A 22,943-nucleotide genomic window follows, 5' to 3' on the forward strand; every position below is an offset into this window, starting at 1 on the left:
CATTTTGTGTCTACCTTTGTTGTTCATGTAGCAAGCTGCCTGGGCTCAGGGAGAATCAAATGCAAGGACATGTTGACAGGGAGGGTTGCAGAGAGGGGAGCGGTGCAAAGGTACAAATACCTGCATTAACCATTGGAGTCAACTGGTCAGCTTCTGTGCTATAAATACTACATCGTTCTGAAAGCTTGCCCGGTCGGTCTATTGTTCTCCTGGGCTCAGCAGGGCTTGCATGAAGAGATGAGGAGATATAAACCGGGCCACAAAGAAGGAGCATCACAATTTCTTTTAGGAAAATATTTATTTATATTTGTTTTACAGAATGTAGATGAGCGGCAAGAGAGGATGAATAAGGATGGAGGAAGGAACTGCAGGTGCTGGTTTCAACCGAAGATAGACACAAAATGCTGGAGTAATTTTGGGTCTGAAGAAGGGTCTCGACCCAAAACGTCACCCATTCCCTCTCTCCGGAGATGCTGCCTGTCCCGCTGAGTTACTCCAGCATTTTGTGTCTATCTTCGGAAGAATAAGGCTTACGTCTTTGCAACAGAGAAAATAAACACGGGCTTTTCTTTCCTGACCTCCAGTATCTTAACGGCTGCAGAACGACACTTCACTGTTGGAGACAATGGTGGATTTGCGTTACTTTCTGTTCTTGACAACTGCACTCTCGCTGTGCACAGCCGAGATTGTGATAAGCATCTGGGCCACGTAGTAGGTGGCAGCGATCAGTCCAGAGTGGTACACTGGGAAGCAGAAGGCACTCACGGTGTAGGTGAAATCGGAGACCACGAGGAGCATTCCTCCAACAGTGGCAAGCAGTTTGACCCAAGACCACTGGCGGGTGAAAAGTGCCCCAGCACTGGCACGCCACACCATGGTTCCAATCAAACCGATGTAGATGTAGGCTGCCCACTGGATGGGCCGGTGCTCCCATAGGCATCTGCTCAGGAACAGCAGGTAGACGGTGCCTATAATCAGCAGGAAAACGCCCGCCAGCAGGTTCAAGGGCCTCAAACCGAACATCCAGATGTAGCAGATGTGTGCGAGCCCAAACATGGAGTCACCTGAAAGAACAACAGAATTAACGGTGAGGGAAGGAACTGCCGATTATAGTTTAAACTGAAGATAGGCACAAGATGCTGGAGTAATTCCCAGTTACCCGATTTTTTAGGCGATTGCCCGCGACTGTCAAAGTCATAGCAGATCGCCGAAATTTTCTTTTACAATGATCACGACAATGACCACGACAATGACCACGACAGTGACCACGACAATGACCACGACAATGACCATGACAATGACCACGACAATGACCATGACAATGACCATGACAATGACCATGACCACAACAATGACCATGACAATGACCATGACAATGACCACGACAATGACCACAACAATGACCATGACAATGACCACGACAATGACCACGACAATGACCACGGCAGTGACCATGACAATGACCACGACAATGACCACGACAATGACCACGACAGTGACCACGACAATGACCACAATGACCACGACATTGACCATGACAATGACCACGACAATGACCACGACAATGACCACGACAGTGACCAGAACAATGACCATGACAGTGACCACCACAATGACCATGACAATGACCACGACAGTGACCACAATGACCACGACAATGACCACGTCAATGACCATGACAATGACCACGACAGTGACCACGACAATGACCACGACAATGACCACGACAGTGACCACAATGACCACAACAATGACCACGACAGTGACCACCATGACCACGACAATGACCATAACAATGACCACGACAATGACCATGACAATGACCACAATGACCACGACAATGACCACGACAATGACCGCGGCAATGACCATGACATTGACCACGACAGTGACCATGACAATGACCACGACAATGACCACGACAATGACCACGACAATGACCACGACAATGACCACGACAATGACCACGACAATGAGCATGACAATGACCACGACAATTACCACGGCAATGACCACAACAATGACCACGACAATGACCACGACAGTGACCACGACAATGAGCACGACAATGACCACGACAATGACCACGACAATGACCATGACAATGACTGCGACAATGACCACGACGATGACCACGACAGTGACCACGACCAGGTCGATACAAGTAACTTTTTTTGTAACTTTTTGTGAAACTAGCACCTGGCTAGATTACACCGCCTTCGGAAACATCGCGAAATCCCCACGCTTACCTGACCGTCAAACTGACGCCTCCAATCTACCTGTCAAATGTCCTGACGGTAAATAAATTGGTCAAACAAAACTATCTTCTGGTATCTTCAAATGCCTTTTCTTAATTTAATATCACGTGCTTCTAAATGCATCTGCGACAAGCTAGCAAAGCTGGGGACAGCGTGCGACAGACAGCGCCCGCGATAAGCTACGATACCTGGCCACAAGCCAGCTGTCGCCGAAAAATTTCTAGCAGGTAAATATTTCCGCGACGTGCCGAGCTCCGCTACGATTTGTTGAAGACTCCTCACGATCGTGCCCGCGACACCCCGGTGAACGTTCAGCGACAGCCTAGTCACCGGCAGTCGCCTTAAAATCGCCTAAGTGGGACCGGCCCTTAACTCAGCGAGACAGGCAGTGTCTCTGGAGAGAAGGTACAGGGGACATTCCAGGTCGAGACCCTTCTTCAGAATTAACAGGTTTTTCCAACAGAGTTTCATTGATATATTTACCGACAAATGAACAATGACATCCTTACTTGCAGCAGAATAACAGCAGCAGTAAACAATAGACAATAGACAATAGGTGCAGGAGTAGGCCATTCAGCCCTTCGAGCCAGCACTGCCATTCAATGCGATCATGGCTGATCACTCTCAATCAGTACCCCGTTCCTGCCTCCTCCCCATACCCCCTCACTCCGCTATCCTTAAGAGCTCTATCCAGCTCTCTCTTGAAAGCATCCAACGAACTGGCCTCCACTGCCTTCTGAGGCAGAGAATTCCACACCTTCACCACTCTCTGACTGAAAAAGTTCTTCCTCATCTCCGTAGTGTGAATTGTGAGGAAGATGCAATAAGGCTGCAGGGTGACATGGACAGGTTGTGTGAGTGGGCGGATACATGGCAGATGCAGTTTAATGTAGATAAGTGTGAGGTTATTCACTTTGGAAGTAAGAATAGAAAGGCAGATTATTATCTGAATGGTGTCAAGTTAGGAAGAGGGGATGTTCAATGAGATCTGGGTGTCCTAGTGCATCAGTCACTGAAAGGAAGCATGCAGGTACAGCAGGCAGTGAAGAAAGCCAATGGAATGTTGGCCTTCGTAACAAGAGGAGTTGAGTATAGGAGCAGAGAGGTCCTTCTACAGTTGTACCGGGCCCTGGTGAGACCGCACCTGGAGTACTGTGTGCAGTTTTGGTCTCCAAATTTGAGGAAGGATATTCTTGCTATTGAGGGCGTGCAGCGTAGGTTCACTAGGTTGATTCCCGGAATGGCGGGACTGTCGTATGTTGAAAGGCTGGAGCAATTAGGCTTGTATACACTGGAATTTAGAAGGATGAGGGGGGATCTTATTGAAACATATAAGATAATTAGGGGATTGGACACATTAGAGGCAGGAAACATGTTCCCAATGTTGGGGGAGTCCAGAACAAGGGGCCACAGTTTAAGAATAAGGGGTAGGCCATTTAGAACGGAGATGAGGAAGAACTTTTTCAGTCAGAGAATGGTGAAGGTGTGGAATTCTCTGCCTCAGAAGGCAGTGGAGGCCTGTTCGTTGGATGCTTTCAAGAGAGAGCTGGATAGAGCTCTTAAGGATAGCGGAGTGAGGGGGTATGGGGAGAAGGCAGGAACGGGGTACTGATTGAGAGTGATCAGCCATGATTGCATTGAATGGCGGTGCTGGTTCGAAGGGCTGAATGGCCTACTCCTGCACCTATTGTCTATTGTCTAAATGGCCTACCCCATATTCTTAAACTGTGGCCCCTTACAGAAGCAGGGAGCTGCATGAGGCTGGATCACCACAATAGAAAGACCCAAAGTCCTGGTCTCTGGAGAACATGAATAGGCAACGTTTCGGGTCGGACCTTTCTTCAGACTCGGGGATGGACACAAAATGCTGGAGTTACTCAGCGGGACAGGCTGCACCTCTGAAGAGAAGGTATGGGTGGCGTTTCAAGACCAGAGCCAGTCTGAAGAAGGGTCTCGACCCGAAACGTCACCCATTCCTTCTCTCCGAAGATGCTGCCTGTCCCGCTGAGTTACTCCAGCTTTTTGTGTCTTTCGTCACCACAGTGCCAGACCTCTCTGTTCCACAACACTCTCCATGGCTCTGGAGTTTACAAGGATGAGAGGGGATCTTACAGAGACGTATAAAATTATAAAAGGACTGGACAAGCTGGATGCAGGAAACATGTTACCAATGTTGGGGGAGTCCAGAACCAGGGGCCACACAGTCTAAGAATAAAGGGGAGGCCATTTAAAACTGAGGTGAGAAGAAACGTTTTCACCCAGAGAGTTGTGAATTTGTGGAATTCTCTGCCATAGAAGGCAGTGGAGGCCAATTCACTGGATGAATTTGAAAGAGAGTTAGATAGAGCTCTGGGGGCTAGTGGAATCGAGGGATATGGGGAGAAGGCAGGCACGGGTTACTGATTATGGATGATCAGCCGTGATCACAATGAATGGTGTTGCTGGCTCGAGGGGCCAAATGGCCTCCTCCTGCACCTATTTTCTATGTCTCTATGTTTCTATGTCTACCATTTACTGTGCAATGTCTGTTCTGGTTTAACATAGCAAACTGCAACACTTCACATTTAAATTACATTTGGGTCATCTGCCCAACTTTGGATTTTACAGATACAATGTAGAAACAGGCCCTTCGGCCCACTGGGTTGGTGCCGACCAGCAATCACCCCATACCCTAGCACCATCCTACACGCTAAGGACAAACTGTGGAATTCTCTGCCTCAGAAGGCAGTGGAGGCCAATTCTCTGAATGCATTCAAGAGAGAGCTGGATAGAGCTCTTAAGGATAGCGGAGTCAGGAGGTATGGGGAGAAGGCAGGAACGGGGTACTGATTGAGAATGATCAGCCATGATCATATTGAATGGCGGTGCTGGCTCGAAGGGCCGAATGGCCTCCTCCTGCACCTATTGCCTATTGTCTATTGACAATTTACAATGTCACCAAAGCCAATTAACCTACAAACCTGCACGTCTTTGGAGTGTGGGAGGAAACCGGAGCACCCGGAAGAAACCCATGCCATCACAGGGAGAACGTACAAACTCCATACAGACAGCACCCATAGTTGGGAATGAATGCAGATCTCTGGCGCTGTAATGCAGCAACTCTACCGCTGCAACACTGTGTCGCCTGTACCTAATTTAGATATTTTGTAAGCTTAGGGATCCCTCCTCATTGTCCACTGTACAACCAATGTTGGCGTCACCTGTAAATTTACTAACAATGTATGAGGGTCATTGAAATCATTAATATAGATGCACAAATGAATACAAATAACACCCCCAACCGCTGCACAGTCCACTGGTCACAGACCTCCAAGAGGGAAAACAATCCTCCACAGCTACCCTTTGAGTCCTTTTTCCAAGTCAATTTTGAATCCAATCAGCTGCCAGGGTGGGTAGTTGAGGCAGGTACTATAACAGCATTGCAAAGACATTTGGACAGGGATAGGATAGGATTGGAGGGATATGGGCCAAACGTGCAGGTGGGACGAATGTAGATTTTGGTTGGCATGGGCAGGTTGGGCCGAAGGGCCTATTTCCGTCTGACTCTAATTGGCTAGATCAGCTCGGATTCCGAGCAATCTAACCTTTCTCGGACCAGGCTACCGTGGGCAAAGGTGGGCAACTTTGTGCAGATTCTGGCCTGTTTCCACGCTGTATCACTCTATGATTGTGTGTGGTATTGTGGGGGGGGCATCACGGACTCGGTGGGCTGAAGGGCCTGTTTCCATGCTGTATCACTCTATGACTCTATGATTGTGTGTGGTATTGAGGGGGGGGGGCATCACGGACTCGGTGGGCCGAAGGGCCTGTTTCCACGCTGTACCTCTGAAACAAAAACGAAGTTACGTGCATCAGCTGCTGCTATCGCCAGCTTCCCCCCACGTACCGTACAGGTGGTCCAGCTGTGATGACAGGCTGCGGAGGACATCTCCAGCTGCGGAAAACAGCAGGCCGGCAAGGAGCTTCGGGGCCTTCGAGTGCGTGTGCAGATCGATCCGAAGGGTCACAGTATAGGCGCAGAGGAGCAAAATCGGCAAGCATTTCAGGACAGCTTTCAGCCACACTGGACAGGAAGACTGTGAGGCCAAGGCGAAGTAAACAAAGACACTCAGCAGGAAAGGCACAAAGCTGGAACTCTCCTTCAGTACCTTTGGTGAAAACAAAAGAATAGTTAGGTTTAGAGACAATTATTTAAGGCAGTTTTACGATAATGCGGTACTCGAACTTATTTGTTTCAACTGTATTTTAAGTTAATATAGAAATTTAGAAAATGTGATCGGTGGTCGGGGTGGACACGGTGGGCCGAAGGGCCTGTTTCCATGCTGTACCACTCTATGACTCTATGATTGTGTGTGGTATTGTGGGGGGGGGGGGGGGCATCACGGACTCGGTGGGCCGAAGGGCCTGTTTCCATGCTGTATCTCCAAAACTATACAAAATCACTCTTAAGATGTTCACCCTTGTGGACAATGAACAAGATGTACAAAGGCGTACAGGTATGTAGGTTAATTGACTGGGTAAAATGTAAAAATTGTCCCTAGTGTGTGTAGGATAGTGTTAGTGTGCGGGGATCGCTGGGCGGCGCGGACCCGGTGGGCCGAAGGGCCTGTTTCCGCGCTGTATCTCTAAATCTAAAAAAAAATCTAAAAGATGGGTGTGGGTTTCTTAAGAGAGGCTAATGCCTTCCATTAACATATATATAACATATAACAACTACAGCATGGAAACAGGCCTGTCCGGCCCTACCAGTCCACGCCGACCATTCCCCCTGACCTAGTCTCATCTACCTGCACCTTCCATTCTTGTTGCCATGAAGGTAGGTCAATACTCGATCCATCTTCCTTCAAAGTCCTGCGTCATAAACCACGGCCTCACCAGTGCAAAAGTGTAAATTGGCCCTAGTGTGTGTAGGATAGTGTGTGGTAATGTGGGGCGATCATGGACTCGGTGGGCCGAAGGAGGCCATTTGGCCCTTCGAGCCAGCACCGCCATTCATTGTGATCACGGCTGATCATCCACAATCAGTAACCCGTGCCTGCCTTCTCCCCACATCCCTTGAATCCGCAAGTTCCGGGATTTATCGAAGGATAATAGTGCATAGCGTTGCCAAACTTGTGGTGGAATACCAGTGTTGTGGCTGGTAGAGCCGCTGCCTCACAGCACCAGAGGCCCGGGTTTGATCCTACCTCAGATGCTGTCTGTGTGGAGTTTGCACGCTCTCCCTGAGACCACATGGATTATATGCGGGCAGATGAGAATTGCTCTTGGCATCGTGTTTGGCACAGACGTGGGGGACAATAGACAATAGACAATAGACAATAGGTGCAGGAGGAGGCCATTCGGCCCTTCCAGCCAGCACCGCTGGGGACAAACGGCCTTGCTCCTGCACTGTACTATTCCATGTTCTGTGTAGTTACAGGAGGAGGCCCTTTGGCCCTGATAACCATTCAATACTCAGCACGGCACAGTGGCACAGCTGGTGGAGCCTCTGCCTCACAGCGCCAGAGACACAGGTTCAATCCTGATGATGGGTGCTGCCTGTGTGGAGTCTGCACGTACCCCCTGTGACCGCGCGGGTTTCCACCAGGTGCTGCGGCTTCAACCGGAAAACGCGAAAAGGTGAGGGCTTGTCGGTTAATCGGCCCTCTGCAAACTGCCCCAAAGTGTGTAGGGAGTGGATGAGAAAGTGGGATAACAGAACCAGTGTGAACGGGATAGTCGGCGTGGGCTCGGTGGGCCGAAGGGCCTGTTTCCATGCTGTATCTCCAAAACTAAAACTGAAACTAACTTGAACATTTTTTCACCTCTTACATAGAAACATAGATGCAGGAGGAGGCCATTCGGCCCTTTGAGCCAGCACCGCCATTCATTGTGATCATGGCTGATCATCCACAATCAGTAACCCGTGCCTGCCTTCTCCCCATATCCCTTGATTCCACTAGCCCCCAGAGCTCTCTTAAATCATGGCTGATCATCCACAATCAGTAACCCGTGCCTGCCTTCTCCCCATATCCCTTGATTCCACTAGCCCCCAGAGCTCTCTTAAATCCATCGAGTTATTTGGCCTCCACTGCCCTCTGTGGCAGAGAATTCCACAAATTCACAACTCTCTGGGTGAAAAAGTCCCTTCTCACCTCAGTTTTAAATGGCCTCCCCTTTATTCTAAGACTGTGGCCCCTGGTTCTGGACTCGCCCATTGTTCCCCTTCATTGTTCCCTCCTTCAAGTTATGTTGCTTTCTGACTGTGGACCAGTTTTGCAGATGTAGTCCCACTTAGTATTTTTGTGTTCATTTTTGGATAGATACACTTAGGTAGGAAAGAACTGCAGATGCTGGTTCAAATGGAAGGTAGACACAAAATGCTGGAGTAACTCAGCGGGTCAGGCAGCATCTCACTCCCAAATATGAGACAAGGTGACGTCACCGCCCCGCGCCCCACGTGACCTCACCCAGCCAGCGGCCACGTGCTCCCGCTCCACCAATGGCGGCCGCCCGGGCCGGGAGATGGGTTGCTACGCCACCCCCGTTAGGCGAACACATTTGGCCCCGCTCCCCGAACACACTCCGTTCGCCCACACTGTCCCGGCCGACAGCGGCCCACGGGCCTAATATGGGACAAGGGCGGTCCCGTACCAATTTAGCCCAAAATACGGGATGTCCCGGCTAATACGGGACAGTTGGCAACCCAACAGGCAGCATCTCTGGAGAGAAGGAATGGGTGACGTTTCGGGTCGAGACCCTTATTCAGACTGATGTCAGGGGAGGGGGCTGGACATTCCTTCTCTCCCGAGAGGCTGCCTGACCCGCTGAGTTACTCCAGCATTTTGTGTCTACCCTCAGGTAGTATGTGTTATCTTTGTGATCCATCGCAGGGCCACAGCTCACCAGCTCCTCTGGCAGCTGGTTCTATACACCCACCAGCTGATCGTGATTCAGCCCACTCTCACTTTCCATGTCATCTTACTTTGACAGCAAGGGTCACTGAAACCAATACTAGAAGATGAGCGGCCTCTGCTGGTCTCTGCGGCTCATTACAGCACGAGATTTATATTCATGTATTTATTCCATGAATTGGAATCTATTGTAGTTGAAACAATGACAACAGTGATTCAAATCAAGACCCAGGATCTGAGCTCATAACCTTACAAATACAAAATGGTATAGGTTTCAGAACAATATATAAAGACTTTGGTGAGAGACACAAAATGCTGGAGTAATCAAGAGAGAGCTCTTATGGATAGCGGAGTCAGGGGGTATGGGGAGAGGGCAGGAACAGGGTACTGATTGAGAATGATCAGCCATGATCACATTGAATGGCGGTGCTGGCTCAAAGGGCCGAATGGCCTATTCCTGCACCTATTGTCTATTGTCTATTCAAGATTCAAGATAGCTTTATTGTCATCCAAATTGGACGAAATTCAGTCACCCACAGTCCAACAACAAAAGCATCAAAATAGGCATTAAAATTACACAACCCCAAAACACACAAAAGAAACATCCATCAAGAAAACATCCATCACAGTGAGTCTCCTCCAGTCCTCTCCTCACTGTGATGGAAGGCCACAATGTCTTTTCCCTTCTCCTGCTGTCCTCTCCCGCAGTCAGGCTGTTGTGGTTGCAGGCCGCGCCGGACGGTCCGCAGCGGGCCGAGCCTAAGGCGAGTCGCAGCCGCTCCCGCAGCCTCCGAAGACGGCCGGCTCCACCGATGATAAGTCCGATCCGGGGCGGGCGAACACGCTGCTGCTGCCGCTGTTGCTGCACGTCGGGGCGGTCGTGGCTCCCGACATTGAAGCCCCCGCCCAGCAGAGAAATATCCCGCGGCATATCTTAGGTTGCGCCGGTCGGTGAAATGTCCGCGACCCAAGCCCCAATCCACGCGGCCCGAGCCTAAGGCGAGTCGCAGCCGCTCCCGCAGCCTCCGAAGACGGCCGGCTCCGGTGATGGAAAGTCCGGTCCGCGTGCTCTGCGAACCAGAGCCCTGGAGGCTGCCAGCTCCAGGAGTTGGGCCGATGGTAGGCCGCAGCAGGAACGGAGACACGGCCCAGAAAACAAAGGTCGGGTCTCCGTTCGGAAGGGACACATATTTACAATTTTACAGTTCCCCCACATACACACATAGTACACAAACACAAAAACACGACATCACAACTACAATTAAGACAAAAAAACAACAAAAACACAAAGACAAATGGACCGCAGGTAAGCTGCAGCTGCTATGGCAGCGCCGCCATCTGGAGAGAAGGAATGGGTGACGTTTCGGATCGAGACCCTTCGTCAGACCCGAAATGTCACCCATTCCTTCTCTCCAGAGATGCTGCCTGTCCCGCTGAGTTACTCCAGCATTTTGTGTCTATCTTTGGTATAAACCAGCATCTGCAGTTCCTTCCTACACAAGACTTTGGTGAGGCTGCATTTGGAGCATTGTGTTCAGTTTTGATCACCCCATGATAATGATAGATGCCATTATAGACAATAGACAATAGACAATAGGTGCAGGAGGAAGCCATTCGAGCCAGCACCGCCATTCAATGTGATCATGGCTGACCATTAACCTGGAAAGAGTGCGGGGAAGATTTATGTTGTCGGGACTCGCGGGGCTGAGCTACAGGGAGAGATTCTATCCTGTTCTATGTCGTGGACTGATTCAAGTCAAGTCAAGTCAATTTTATTGTTATAGCACATTTAAAAACAACCCACATTGCTGTACATCAGTTCAGGTACTAAGAAACAAACATACAATGGCACACAAACATAACAGCACATACATAAACAGTTCACAGCGCCCCCTCAGAGGGCCTCAAACGCTAGGGAGTAGAATAGGTTTTGAGCCTGGACTTAAAGGAGTCGATGGAGGGGGCAGTTCTGATGGGGAGAGGGATGCTGTTCCACAGTCTAGGAGCTGCAACCGCAAAAGCGCGGTCACCCCTGAGCTTAAGCCTAGACCACGGGATAGTGAGTAGCCCCAAGTCGGCCGACCTGAGATAGATAATCTGTAGATAATTTATAAATAAGCTGTAAAGTATCTGCCCAATCTGCATCTGTTTTTCCCAATGTTTAGTTTAGAGATACAGCATGGAAACAGGCCCTTCGGCCCACCGAGTCCATGCCAGCCATCGATCATTTTGTTCACACTAGTTCGACGTTATCTTACTTTCGCATCCCACACATGAGGAACAATTTACAGAAGCCAAATGGCCTGCAAACCTGTACGTGTGCGAGGAAACCGGAGCACCCGGAGAAAACCCACGCAGGTCACAGGGAGAACGTTAATTGTTATGTAGTTAATTATGAACGTTATGTAGGTTAATTGGCTGGGCAAAAGTAAAAACTGTCCCTAGTTGGTGTAGGATAGTGTTAGTGTGCGGGGATCGCTGGGCGGCGCGGACCCGGTGGGCCGAAGGGCCTGTTTCCGCGCTGTATCTCTAAAACAAAAACGTACAAATTCGGTACAGACAACACCCGTAGCCAGTATTGAACCAGAGTCTCTGGCACTGTGAGGCAGCAACTCTACTGCTGCACCACCTTGCCACCCCGATGTGCTGGAAACCACACTGTCAGCACCTGTACGGCCGTATGTTAAATTGGAAGAAGATAATAAATGCTAAAGAGCGGGCAGAGGTGCCAACATTGACCAAAACATTTTAAAACAGTGCTAGCAGGGGGCGCATAGTAACCTGGCCCAGAAGCTGGAACCAGCCACTTCCAACACTAGGGTTGCCAACTGTCCCGTATTAGCCGGGACATCCCGTATTTTGGGCTAAATTGGTTTGTCCCGTACAGGACCACCCTTGTCCCGTATTAGGCCCGGGGGAGCGCTGTAGGCCCGGACACTGTAGGAGGATGAGGGGTGATCTTATAGAGCTGTACAAAATCATGAGAGGAATAGATCGGGTAGACGCACAGAGTCTTTCACCCAGAGTAGGGGAATCGAGGACCAGAGGACATAGGTTCAAGGTGAAGGGGAAAAGATTTAATAGGAATCCGAGGAGTAACTTTTTCACACAGAGGGTGGTGGGTGTGTGGAACAAGCTGCCAGAGGAGGTAGTTGAGGCTGGGACTATCCCATCGTTTAAGAAACAGTTGGACAGGTACATGGATAGGACAGGTTTGGAGGGTTATGGACCAAGCGCAGGCAAGTGGGACTAGGGTAGCTGGGACATTGTTGGCCGGTGTGGGCGAGTTGGGCCGAAGGGCCTGTTTCCACACTGTGTCTCTAAGGGAAAGAGAGTGATGACAGACAGAATGAGGCCCCTTAGAAACCAAAGCGGCCATCTCTGTGTGGAGCCGAATAGGATGGGCAAGGTTGTGAAGGCTGGGACAGTTAATGGAAGAATCTTGAGGACAGTCAGGATTACAGTCGAGGAGGTGGTGAACATCTTAAAGTGTATGAAGGTGGATAAACTTCCTGGGCACGATCAGATATATCCAAGGCCTCTGTGGGAAGTTGGAGAAGAGATTGGGGGCGTCCTGGCTGAGATTTACAAACCATCATCAGATACAGGTGAAGTGCGGGAAGACTGGATGGTGGCTAATGTTGTGCCTCTCTACAAGAAGGGCTGCAAGGGAAAGCCTGGGAACTATCAGCCAGTGAGTCTAATATCTCCTCGATATCCCACAGCTCTGCTCACTCTCCCTCCCCCCTAGTCACAGCAGGGCCAGAGTTCCCCTTGTCCTCACCTCTCACCCCATCAGCCATCGCATACAGCACATAATCCTCCGGCATTTTCGCCCCCTCCATCGGGACCCTACCACTAGCCACATCTTCCCATCTCCGCCCCTCTCTGCTTTCCGCAGAGACCGTTCCCTCCACAACTGCCTGGTTAACATCACTTCCCACCTAAACCATCCCCTCCCCAGGTACTTTCCCCTACAACCGCAGGTGATGCAACACCTGTCCCTATAACTCCTCCTAGTCACATACAAAGCCCTAAACGGGCTTGCCCCCCCATATATCAAAAATCTTCTAACCCACCACTCTATCTCCAGGTCCCTCAGGTCGGCCGACTTGGGGCTACTGACTATCCCGCGGTCTAGGCTTAAGCTCAGGGGTGACCGCGCTTTTGTGTTTGCAGCTCCTAGACTGTGGAACAGCATCCCTCTCCCCATCAGAACTGCCCCCTCCATCGACTCCTTTAAGTCCAGGCTCAAAACCTATTTCTACTCCCTAGCGTTTGAGGCCCTCTGAGGGGGCGCTGTGAACTGTTTATGTATGTGCTGTTATGTTTGGGTGCCATTGTATGTTCGTTCTTAGTACCTGAACTGATGTACAGCACTTTGGTCAACGTGGGTTGTTTTTAAATGTGCTACACAAATAAAATTGACTTGACTCCCCTCGACTCCATCCAAGGACCCCGACAGTCTTTCCAGGTGAGGCAGAGGTTCACTTGCACCTCCTCCACCCTCATCTACTGTATCTACTGTTCCAGATGTCGACTCCTGTATATCAGCGAGACCAAGCGCAGGCTCGGCGATCGTTTCGCTGAACACCTCCGCTCAGTCCATCTGAACCTACCTGATCTCCCGGTTGCCAAACACTAACTCCCCCTCCCATTCCCACACTGACCTTTCTGCCCTGGGCCTCCTCCATTGTCAGGTACAGCACCTCATATTTCGCTTGGGCAGCTTACACCCCAGCGGTATGAACATTGACTTCTCTAACTTCAAGTAACCCTGGCTTTCCCTCTCTCTCCATCCCTCCCCCATCCCAGTTCTCCCACCAGTCTGACTGTCTCCCTGATTACATCTTCCCTGTTTACTTTGTTGTCACCTTCTCCTAGTTAACCATGATCTATTCTACATTTTCCTAGATCCGCATCTCTTTCGATGTCTCGTTTTGACACCTTGCCCTTCCTTATCTCTGTGTCTCCCTCTCCCCCGACTTTCAGTCTGAAGAAGGGTCTCGACCCGAAACGTCACCCGTTCCTTCTCTCCAGAGATGCTGCCTGTCCCGCTGAGTTACTCCAGCGTTTTGTGTCTATCATATATGTATGTAGGTTAATTGACTGGGTAAATGTAAAAATTGTCCCTCGTGTGTGTAGGATAGTGTTAGTGTGCGGGGATCGCTGGGCGGCGCGGACTTGGTGGGCCGAAAAGGCCTGTTTCCGCGCTGTATATATATGATATGATATCAAGATGAAAGCAGAGAGAGGCCAAACATGCAGGAACACTGGATGAAACATTTCTCCCGAACCACGTGTCTGGTCAGAGCCAGTCTAGGATAGCTGTATGAGTCTGATAATGCTACAATACATGTGTACAATACTTGTGTCCATGGCAGTTTGCACCCGGTCAGAAACAGGCACAGTAAAGGCCTGAAGAAATTCAGTGGATCAGTGTTCACCAGTTCATACCAGTGTGTGTAGTTCTGGTTGCCCTCTTACAGGAAGGGTGTGGTGGCTTTGGAAAGGGTGCAGACTGAAAGGGTTTCAGTCAGAGGGTTGTAAATCTGTGGAATTCACTGCCTCAGAAGGCAGTGGAGGCCAAGTCTCTGAATGCATTCAAGAGAGATCTAGATAGAGCTCTTAAGGATAGCGGAGTCAGGGGGTATGGGGAGAAGGCAGGAACGGGGTACTGATTGAGAATGATCAGCCATGATCACAGTGAATGGTGGTGCTGGCTCAAAGGGCCGAATGGCCTACTCCTGCACCTATTGTCTATTGTCAGACGTGGTTTACCAGAATGATGGCTGGATTACAAGACATTAGTTACAGGGAGAGGTTGGACAGACTTGTATTGTTTTCTCTGGAACACCTGAGGTTGCATGGAGACCTGCTAGAAGTACATAACACTGTGAGAAGTGCAGAGTGGATAGACTGCCTGAACCTACTTCCCAGAATGGAAATCTCCAATCGTATCGGGCATAGCTTTAAGGTTAGCCTGACTTCGGTGGTTGGGAAGATTTTAGGGTCAATTATAAAGGATGAGGTTAGGCAGTACTTGGAAGTTCACGATAAAATAGGCCAACGTCAGCATGGTTTTGTGAAGGGAAGATGTTGCCTGACGAATCTGCTGGAGTTCCTTGAGGAAGTTCATAGCAGGACAGAGAGGGGGGAGGCTGTAGATGTTGTTTACCGAGATATTCAGAAGGCCTTCAGTAAGGTGCCGCACGTCAGGCTGCTTGGGAAGCTGAGAGCCCATGGCATTGAAGGGCAGATACTAGCACGGAAGGCAAAGAGTTGGCTGCCAGTGACTGGTGGAGTCCCGCAAGGTTCGGTGCTGGGGCCAGTACTCTTCACGTGGTACATTAATATTTTGGATGAGGGGATTGAAGGCTGTGTGACCAAGTTTGCAGATGATGCTAAGACAGGTGGAGAGGCAGGCAGTGTCGAGGAAGCTAGGACTCTGCAGAAGGACGTGGACAGGTTGGGAGAGGGGACAGAGAAGTGGCAGATGGAATATAGCGTAGCAAAGTGTGGAGTCGTGCATTTTGGTAATAAGAATAAAGGCGTAGATTATTTTCTAAATGGAGAGAGAATCCAGAAATCGGAGGTACAAAGGAACCAGGACTCCCAAAAAGTTAATTTGCAAGTCGAATCAGTAGTAAGGAAGACAAATTCAATGCTAGCATTAATATCAAGAGGACTGGAATGCAAAAACAGAAATGAAATGCTGAGGTTTCACAAAAACCTGCTGGAGTAACTCAGCAGGTCAGGCAGCATCTCTGGAGAGAAGGAATGTGCGACGTTTGTGTGATAAGGCGCTGGTCAGGCCGCATTTGGAGCATTGTGAGCAAATTTGGGCCCCATATCTGAGGAAGTATGTGCTGGCTCTGGAGAGGGTCCAGAGGAGGTTTACAAGAACGATCCCAGGAATGAGTGGGTTAACATACAATGAGCATTTGACAGGTTGAAGGGGGACCTCATTGAAACGTACAGAATAATGAAAGGCATAGATAGAGTGGATGTGGAGAGGATGTTTCCACTGGTGGGAGAGTCTCGGACCAGAGAGTCATAGCCTCAGAATTAAAGGGTGCTCTTTTAGAGAGGTGAGGAGCGACTTCTTTAGTCAGAGAGTAGTTAGTCTGTGGAACATTGCCACAAGAGGCCAAGTCAGTGGATATTTTTAAGGCAGAGATAGACACGTTCTTGATTAGAACGGGAGTCAAGGGTTATGGGGAGAAGGCAGGAAAATGGAATTAGGAAGGCAGAGATCAGCCATGATTGAATGGCGGAGTGGAGTCGATGGGCCGAATGTCTTATAACTTGTGAACTTGAGAGGGCTAAAGTTTAAAGGAGACGTGGGGGGGGGCAAGTTTATTTACACAGAGGGTGGTGGGTGCCTGGAACATGCTGCCAGGGGTGGTGGTTGTGGCAGATACCATAGTGACATTCAAGAGACTTTTGGATAGGCACATCAATGTGCAGAGAGTGGAGGGATATGGATTATGTGCAGGCAGATAATGGTTGGTCATGGCAGCTTATTCGGCACAGACATTGCGGGCCGAAGGGCCTGTTCCTGTGCTGCACTGTTCTACATTCTATGTTCTTCTGTACACCATAACCTTCTGGGATGAAAACATTCTTACATAAGCGGAGCCTGTGACCACCTGGGCAAAGATACCAGAGGAGCAAGATGGGCCACTCCGTTGAAATCGCCTATACTGAAGTGTAGTACGCAAAGGAGCGTAACGGCCGCCATTTTAGTAAGCAAAGCCCGCCGTTCGCTCTGCCTCTCGCAGTGTAATCAGTGTTTTGGGGGAACAGTATGTGTGATGATACCATTAAAATGCAGAATATATCTCATCTATCAATTCACAGATTTTTGTTATTTTTCTTTTTAAACGTTTCTGCAAGTTTCTGCCGACTAAAATGGCGCCGTGACGTACTACGGTTTTTAGGGTCGAGTGGTCTATCTTGCTCCTCTAGTATCTTTGCACCTGGGTCTCCCTGATGTGTTTAGTACAACATGGCGACTGCCTGATCCAAACTGCAATTGCCTTACTTTGCAAAATATGCGGATACATTTCTAGCTGATATTTTAGCTGTAAATATAATTATTTTTCATTGCAGATGTTGGAAATCTGAAATATAATTCAAAAATACTAGAAATGCTCAGTGGGGTCAAGCAGCATCTGTGGAGAGAGAAACAGAATTAGTGTAGTGACAAAGTGCTGGAGTAACTCAGCGGGACAGGCAGCATCTCTGAAGAGAAGGAATGGGTGACGTTTCGTTTCGAGTCGAGACCCTTCTTCAGACTAAGTGTCAGGGGAGAGGGAAACTAGAGGTGTGAAAAGGTACACGGAACAAATCGCCGATGACCAGGCAAAGCTGGAGCCCACAATGATCCATTGTTGGTTGTGAGGCAAGGGTGATACAAACAGAGAAACTCGGCAGGAAGACTCTCAGCCTGAAGAAAGATCTCGATCCGAAACGTCACCTATTCCTTATCTCCAGAGATGCTGCCTGACCCGCTGAGTTACTCCAGCATTTTGTGCCTAAACCAGCAACTGAGGTTCCTTCCTGAACAACGGAGATAATGTTTCAGGTTGAGGTAACTTCATCAGAACTGAGAACGTAAGATTATTAGTTAGTTTTAAGCTGCAGGGGGTGGACAATTAAGACGAAGGGAATAGCTCTGATAAGGTAGGGCCAAAATAACCTGGTGATGTTCAGTAAACCCTCGTTGTAATAGACCATAGTGGAGGTAGGGTGTCCATATTGGCGATTGTCCACTATAACCAAGTAAGGAATTACCATTGTATAAGTAATGGATATAAGGATCTGCAGATGCTCGTGACACACAAAAGGACACAAAGTGCTGGAGTAACTGGATGTGGACCTGGAGAGGATGTTTCCACTCGTGGGAGAGTCTAGGACTAGAGGTCACAGCCTCAGAATAAAAGGACGTTCCTTTAGGAAGGAGATGAGGAGGAATGTCTTTAGTCAGAGGGTGGTGAATCTGTGGGATTCATTGCATTAGAAGGCTGTGGAGGCCAAGCCAGTGGATATTTTTAGGGCAGAGTTAGATAGATTCTTGATTAGTGCGGGTGTCAGAGGTTACAGGGAGAAGGCAGGAGAATGGGGTTAGGTGGGAGAGATAGACCAGCCATGATCAAATGGGGGAATAGACCTGATGGGCCGAATGGCTAAATTCAGCTTCTATCGCAGAATTTGAACTCAACAGGTCAGGCAGCATCTCTGGAGAACATGGATAGGTGACGTTTCAGGTCGAGATCCTTCGTCAGGCTGTGGGTCTGGAACTGGGCCTGGAATCCAGGTGAGTGGAGGTGGGGATCGGCGCAGTCAATGGTCGTGGCAGGTGAGTGTGGGTGAGTCTGGGTGAGGGAGGGTGAGTGTGGGTGAGGGGGTGAGTGTGGGTGAGTGGGGTGAGTGTCGGTGAGTGGGGTGAGTGTGGGTGAGGGAGGGTGAGTGTGGGTGAGTGTGGGTGAGGGGGTGAGTGTGGGTGAGGGGGTGAGTGTGGGTGAGGGAGGGTGAGTGTGGGTGAGGGGGTGAGTGTGGGTGAGGGAGGGTGAGTGTGGGTGAGTGTGGGTGAGTGTGGGTGAGTGTGAGTGAGTGTGGGTGAGGGGGTGAGTGTGGGTGAGGGGGTGAGTGTGGGTGAGTGGGGTGAGTGTGGGTGAGTGGGGTGAGTGTGGGTGAGGGAGGGTGAGTGTGGGTGAGGGGGTGAGTGTGGGTGAGGGAGGGTGAGTGTGGGTGAGTGTGGGTGAGTGTGAGTGAGTGTGGGTGAGTGTGGGTGAGTGTGAGTGAGTGTGGGTGAGTGTGGGTGAGTGTGGGTGAGTGTGGGTGAGGGTGAGGGTGGGTGTGTGGGTGAGGGGGGTGAGTGTGGGTGAGGGTGAGGGTGGGTGAGTGAGGGTGAGTGTGGGTGAGTGTGGGTGAGTGCGGGTGAGTGTGGGTGAGTGAGGGTGAGTGTGGGTGAGTGTGAGTGAGGGTGGGTGAGTGTGGGTGTGTGTGTGGGTGAGTGTGCGTGAGGGCAGGTGAGGGCAGGTGAGGGGGGTGAGTGTGGGTGAGTGTGAGTGTGGGTGAGTGTGGGTGAGTGTGGGTGAGTGTGGGTGAGGGGGGTGAGGGTGGGTGAGGGGGGGTGAGTGTAGGTGAGTGTGGGTGAGTGTGGGTGAGGGGGGTGAGGGCAGGTGAGTGTGAGTGTGAGGGTGGGTGAGTGTGGGTGAGTGTGGGTGAGGGGGGTGAGTGTGGGTGGGTGTGGGTGGGTGTGGGTGAGGGGGGTGAGTGTGGGTGAGTGTGGGTGAGGGGGGTGGGTGAGGGCAGGTGAGTGTGGGTGAGGGTGGGTGAGTGTGGGTGAGGGTGGGTGAGTGTGGGTGAGGGTGGGTGAGTGTGGGTGGGTGTGGGTGAGGGGGGTGGGTGAGGGCAGGTGAGTGTGGGTGAGTGTGGGTGAGTGTGGGTGAGGGGGGTGAGTGTGGGTGAGGGTGGGTGAGTGTGGGTGAGTGTGGGTGGGTGAGTGTGGGTGAGGGTGGGTGAGTGTGGGTGAGTGTGGGTGGGTGAGGGTGGGTGAGTGTGGGTGAGTGTGGGTGAGTGAGGGTGGGTGAGTGTGGGTGAGTGTGGGTGAGGGCAGGTGAGTGTGGGTGAGGGGTGGGTGAGTGTGGGTGAGTGTGGGTGAGGGGGTGGGTGAGGGTGGGTGAGTGTGGGTGAGGGGGGTGGGTGAGTGTGGGTGAGTGTGGTTGAGGGGGGTGGGTGAGTGTGGGTGAGTGTGGGTGAGTGTGGGTGAGTGTGGGTGAGGGGGGTGGGTGAGTGTGGGTGAGTGTGGGTGAGTGTGGGTGAGGGGGGTGGGTGAGTGTGGGTGAGTGTGGGTGAGTGTGGGTGAGGGGGGTGGGTGAGGGGGGTGAGTGTGGGTGAGTGTGGGTGAGTGTGGGTGAGGGTGGGTGAGTGTGGGTGAGGGTGGGTGAGGGTGGGTGAGTGTGGGTGAGGGTGGGTGAGGGTGGGTGAGGGCGGGTGAGTGTGGATGAGGGTGGGTGAGTGTGGGTGAGGGGGGTGAGGGGGGTGGGTGAGGGGGGTGGGTGAGGGGGGTGAGGGGGGTGAGTGTGGGTGAGTGTGGGTGAGGGCGGGTGAGTGTGGATGAGGGTGGGTGAGTGTGGGTGAGGGGGGTGAGGGGGGTGGGTGAGGGGGGTGGGTGAGGGGGGTGAGGGGGGTGAGTGTGGGTGAGTGTGGGTGAGGGCGGGTGAGTGTGGATGAGGGTGGGTGAGGGTGGGTGAGGGGGGTGGGTGAGGGGGGTGAGGGGGGTGAGTGTGGGTGAGTGTGGGTGAGGGCGGGTGAGTGTGGATGAGGGTGGGTGAGTGTGGGTGAGGGGGGTGAGGGGGGTGGGTGAGGGGGGTGGGTGAGGGGGGTGAGGGGGGTGAGTGTGGGTGAGTGTGGGTGAGGGCGGGTGAGTGTGGATGAGGGTGGGTGAGTGTGAGTGAGGGGGGTGGGTGAGGGGGGTGAGGGGGGTGAGTGTGGGTGAGTGTGGGTGAGGGCGGGTGAGTGTGGATGAGGGTGGGTGAGTGTGGGTGAGGGGGGTGAGGGGGGTGGGTGAGGGGGGTGGGTGAGGGGGGTGAGGGGGGTGAGTGTGGGTGAGGGCGGGTGAGTGTGGATGAGGGTGGGTGAGTGTGGGTGAGGGGGGTGAGGGGGGTGGGTGAGGGGGGTGAGTGTGGGTGAGGGCGGGTAAGTGCGGGTGAGTGTGGGTGGGTGCGGGTAAGTGCGGGTGAGTGTGGGTGGGTGTGGGTAAGTGCGGGTGAGGGGGGTGAGGGCAGGTGAGGGCAGGTGAGTGTGGGTGAGTGAGGGTGAGTATGGAGAGGGGAGGGGGTGCGATAGAGGGGGTGGGGTTGATGGGGATGTGGGGCAGATGGAGATGGGGAGGGGTGCTGAAGATAGTTGCCTGACCGCACTGCCATTCAGACACAAGCAGCTAAACCTCAGCCGGGGTTGTTGCTCCTGATCCCGGTTTTCCGGCCCTACTTCCAAGACTGAGTAACACAGCAAAGGGAAAACTTTCCTGGCACCGCACTGCATTGCATTGAGCAGGAAACCTGATGCCTTGCAACCAAAAGACGAGAGAGAGAGTGAGAGAGAGAGAGAGAGAGGGAGAGGGAGAGAGAGGGAGAGGGAGGGAAGGAGTGAGGGAGGGAGGGAGAGAGAGAGAGAAAGAGGGGATAGGGAGAGAGAGAGAGAGAGAGAGAGAGCGAGAGCGAGAGAGAGAGAGAGAGAGAGAGAGAGAGAGAGAGAGAGAGAGAGAGAGAGAGAGAGAGAGAGAGAGAGAGAGAGAGAGAGAGAGAGAGAGAGAGAGAGAGAGAGAGAGAGAGAGAGAGAGAGAGAGAGAGAGAGAGAGAGAGAGAGAGAGAGAGAGAGAGAGAGAGAGAGAGAGAGATCAGAGTTACAAGCACAGCTGGCAATCATTTGGACAGAAGCCAGCAGTTCTGGGCTGGTCCTGGCCATGACATTAACATGGGTGGAACAGGCACATAGTTCAAAAACATTCCTTACTTGGAACCAATCTCTGGGCCACTTCTCCTTCACCCCCATCGTTGTCTGACCATCTCCTTGCACAGACAGGACCCTCTCCCACAAGACCAGAGCTCCCTGTTGATGTGTGTCAGCCTCTCGGTCCCGTCTCTGCCAATGTTCACTGCAAGTTGAGTCAGGAAGCACAGAGCTTCGGGAGCTTGTCTCTGGCTCGCTCCCACCCCAGCCCACGGCAAGCCTCTGCTTTTGTGGGTGTTCCCTGCAGGGGACTGGGGATTGGTTCTGTCTGCACAAGGCAGGGGCTTGTTCCAGCAGATGGCGAGCGACCGAAATACTGATGTGCACACGAGCAAAGTGAGGCACCATCTATATCTCGTTTACATTTAAAACATAGAAAATAGGTGCGGGAGTAGGCCATTCAGCCCCTCGAGTAGTGTTGCCAACTGTCCCGTATTAGCCGGGACATCCCGTATTTTGGGCTGAACTGGTTTGTCCCGTACGGGACAGCCCTTGTCCCGTATTCACTGTGGGCCCGGACACTGTGGGAAAGAAACTGCAGATGCCTGTTTTAATTGTAGATAGACACGAAACGCTGGAGTAACTCAGCGGGACAGGCAGCACCTCGGGAGAGAAGGAATGGGCGACGTTTCGGGTCGAGACTCTTCTTCAGACTGGGGATGGGTCTTGACCCAAAACGTCACCCAGTCCTTCTCTCCCGAGATGCTGCCTGACCCGCTGAGTTACTCCAGCATTTTGTGTCTATCTCTGGACAGTGTAGGCCCGGGCGCCGCCTAACGGAGATTGCGTAGCAACCCGCCTCCCGGCCCGGGCGGCCGCCATTGGTGGAGCAGGGGCACGTGGCCGCTGGCTGGGTGAGGTCACGTGGGGCGCGGGGCGGTGACGTCACCTTGTCCCGTATTTGGGAGTGAGGTAGTTGGCAACCCTACCCTCGAGCCAGCACCACCATTCTATATGATCATGGCTGATCATCCAGAAGCAGTACCCCGTTCCTGCTTTTTCCCCACATCCCTTGATTCCTTTAGCCCTAAGAGCTCTATCTAACTCTCTCTTGAAAACATCCAGTGAATTGGCCTCCACTGCCTTCTGTGGCAGAGAATTCCACAAATACACAATTCTCTGGGTCAGTCAGAGAGTTGTAAATCTGTGGAATTCTCTGCCTCAGAAGGCAGTGGAGGCCAATTCTCTCAATGCATTTAAGAGAGAGCTAGATAGAGCTCTTAAGGATAGCGGAGTGAGGGGGTATGGGGAGAAGGCAGAAACGGTA

General features: G+C 51.6%; 1 protein-coding gene across 1 annotated transcript; it reads right to left on the reverse strand.

The window, feature by feature from the left end:
- Positions 1-332: 332 nt before the first annotated feature.
- On the reverse strand, positions 333-21,927 carry LOC144610207 (lysoplasmalogenase TMEM86A-like). The gene is made up of 3 exons (XM_078428786.1): positions 21,680-21,927; positions 6,145-6,406; positions 333-1,064 (listed from the first exon to the last, which is right to left on the reverse strand). The coding sequence occupies exons 1-3, from the start codon at positions 21,716-21,718 to the stop codon at positions 640-642; spliced, it is 726 nt and encodes a 241-aa protein (XP_078284912.1). The 5' UTR covers positions 21,719-21,927; the 3' UTR covers positions 333-639.
- Positions 21,928-22,943: the final 1,016 nt, after the last annotated feature.

The sequence above is a fragment of the Rhinoraja longicauda genome, chromosome 36 (genome assembly GCF_053455715.1).
Source record: "Rhinoraja longicauda isolate Sanriku21f chromosome 36, sRhiLon1.1, whole genome shotgun sequence".
Taxonomy (NCBI): domain Eukaryota; kingdom Metazoa; phylum Chordata; class Chondrichthyes; order Rajiformes; family Arhynchobatidae; genus Rhinoraja; species Rhinoraja longicauda.

Bases quoted from the DNA above. Each gene is read 5' to 3' on its own strand.
- LOC144610207 (XM_078428786.1), bottom strand. From the start codon at position 21,718: ATGGGGGTGAAGGAGAAGTGGCCCAGAGATTGGTTCCAA. The intron at 6,407-21,679 runs GTAAGGAATGTT...TTTTCACCAAAG, and splicing joins GGCCCAGAGATTGGTTCCAA to GTACTGAAGGAGAGTTCCAG. The intron at 1,065-6,144 runs GTACGTGGGGGG...TTGTTCTTTCAG, and splicing joins ACAGCTGGACCACCTGTACG to GTGACTCCATGTTTGGGCTC.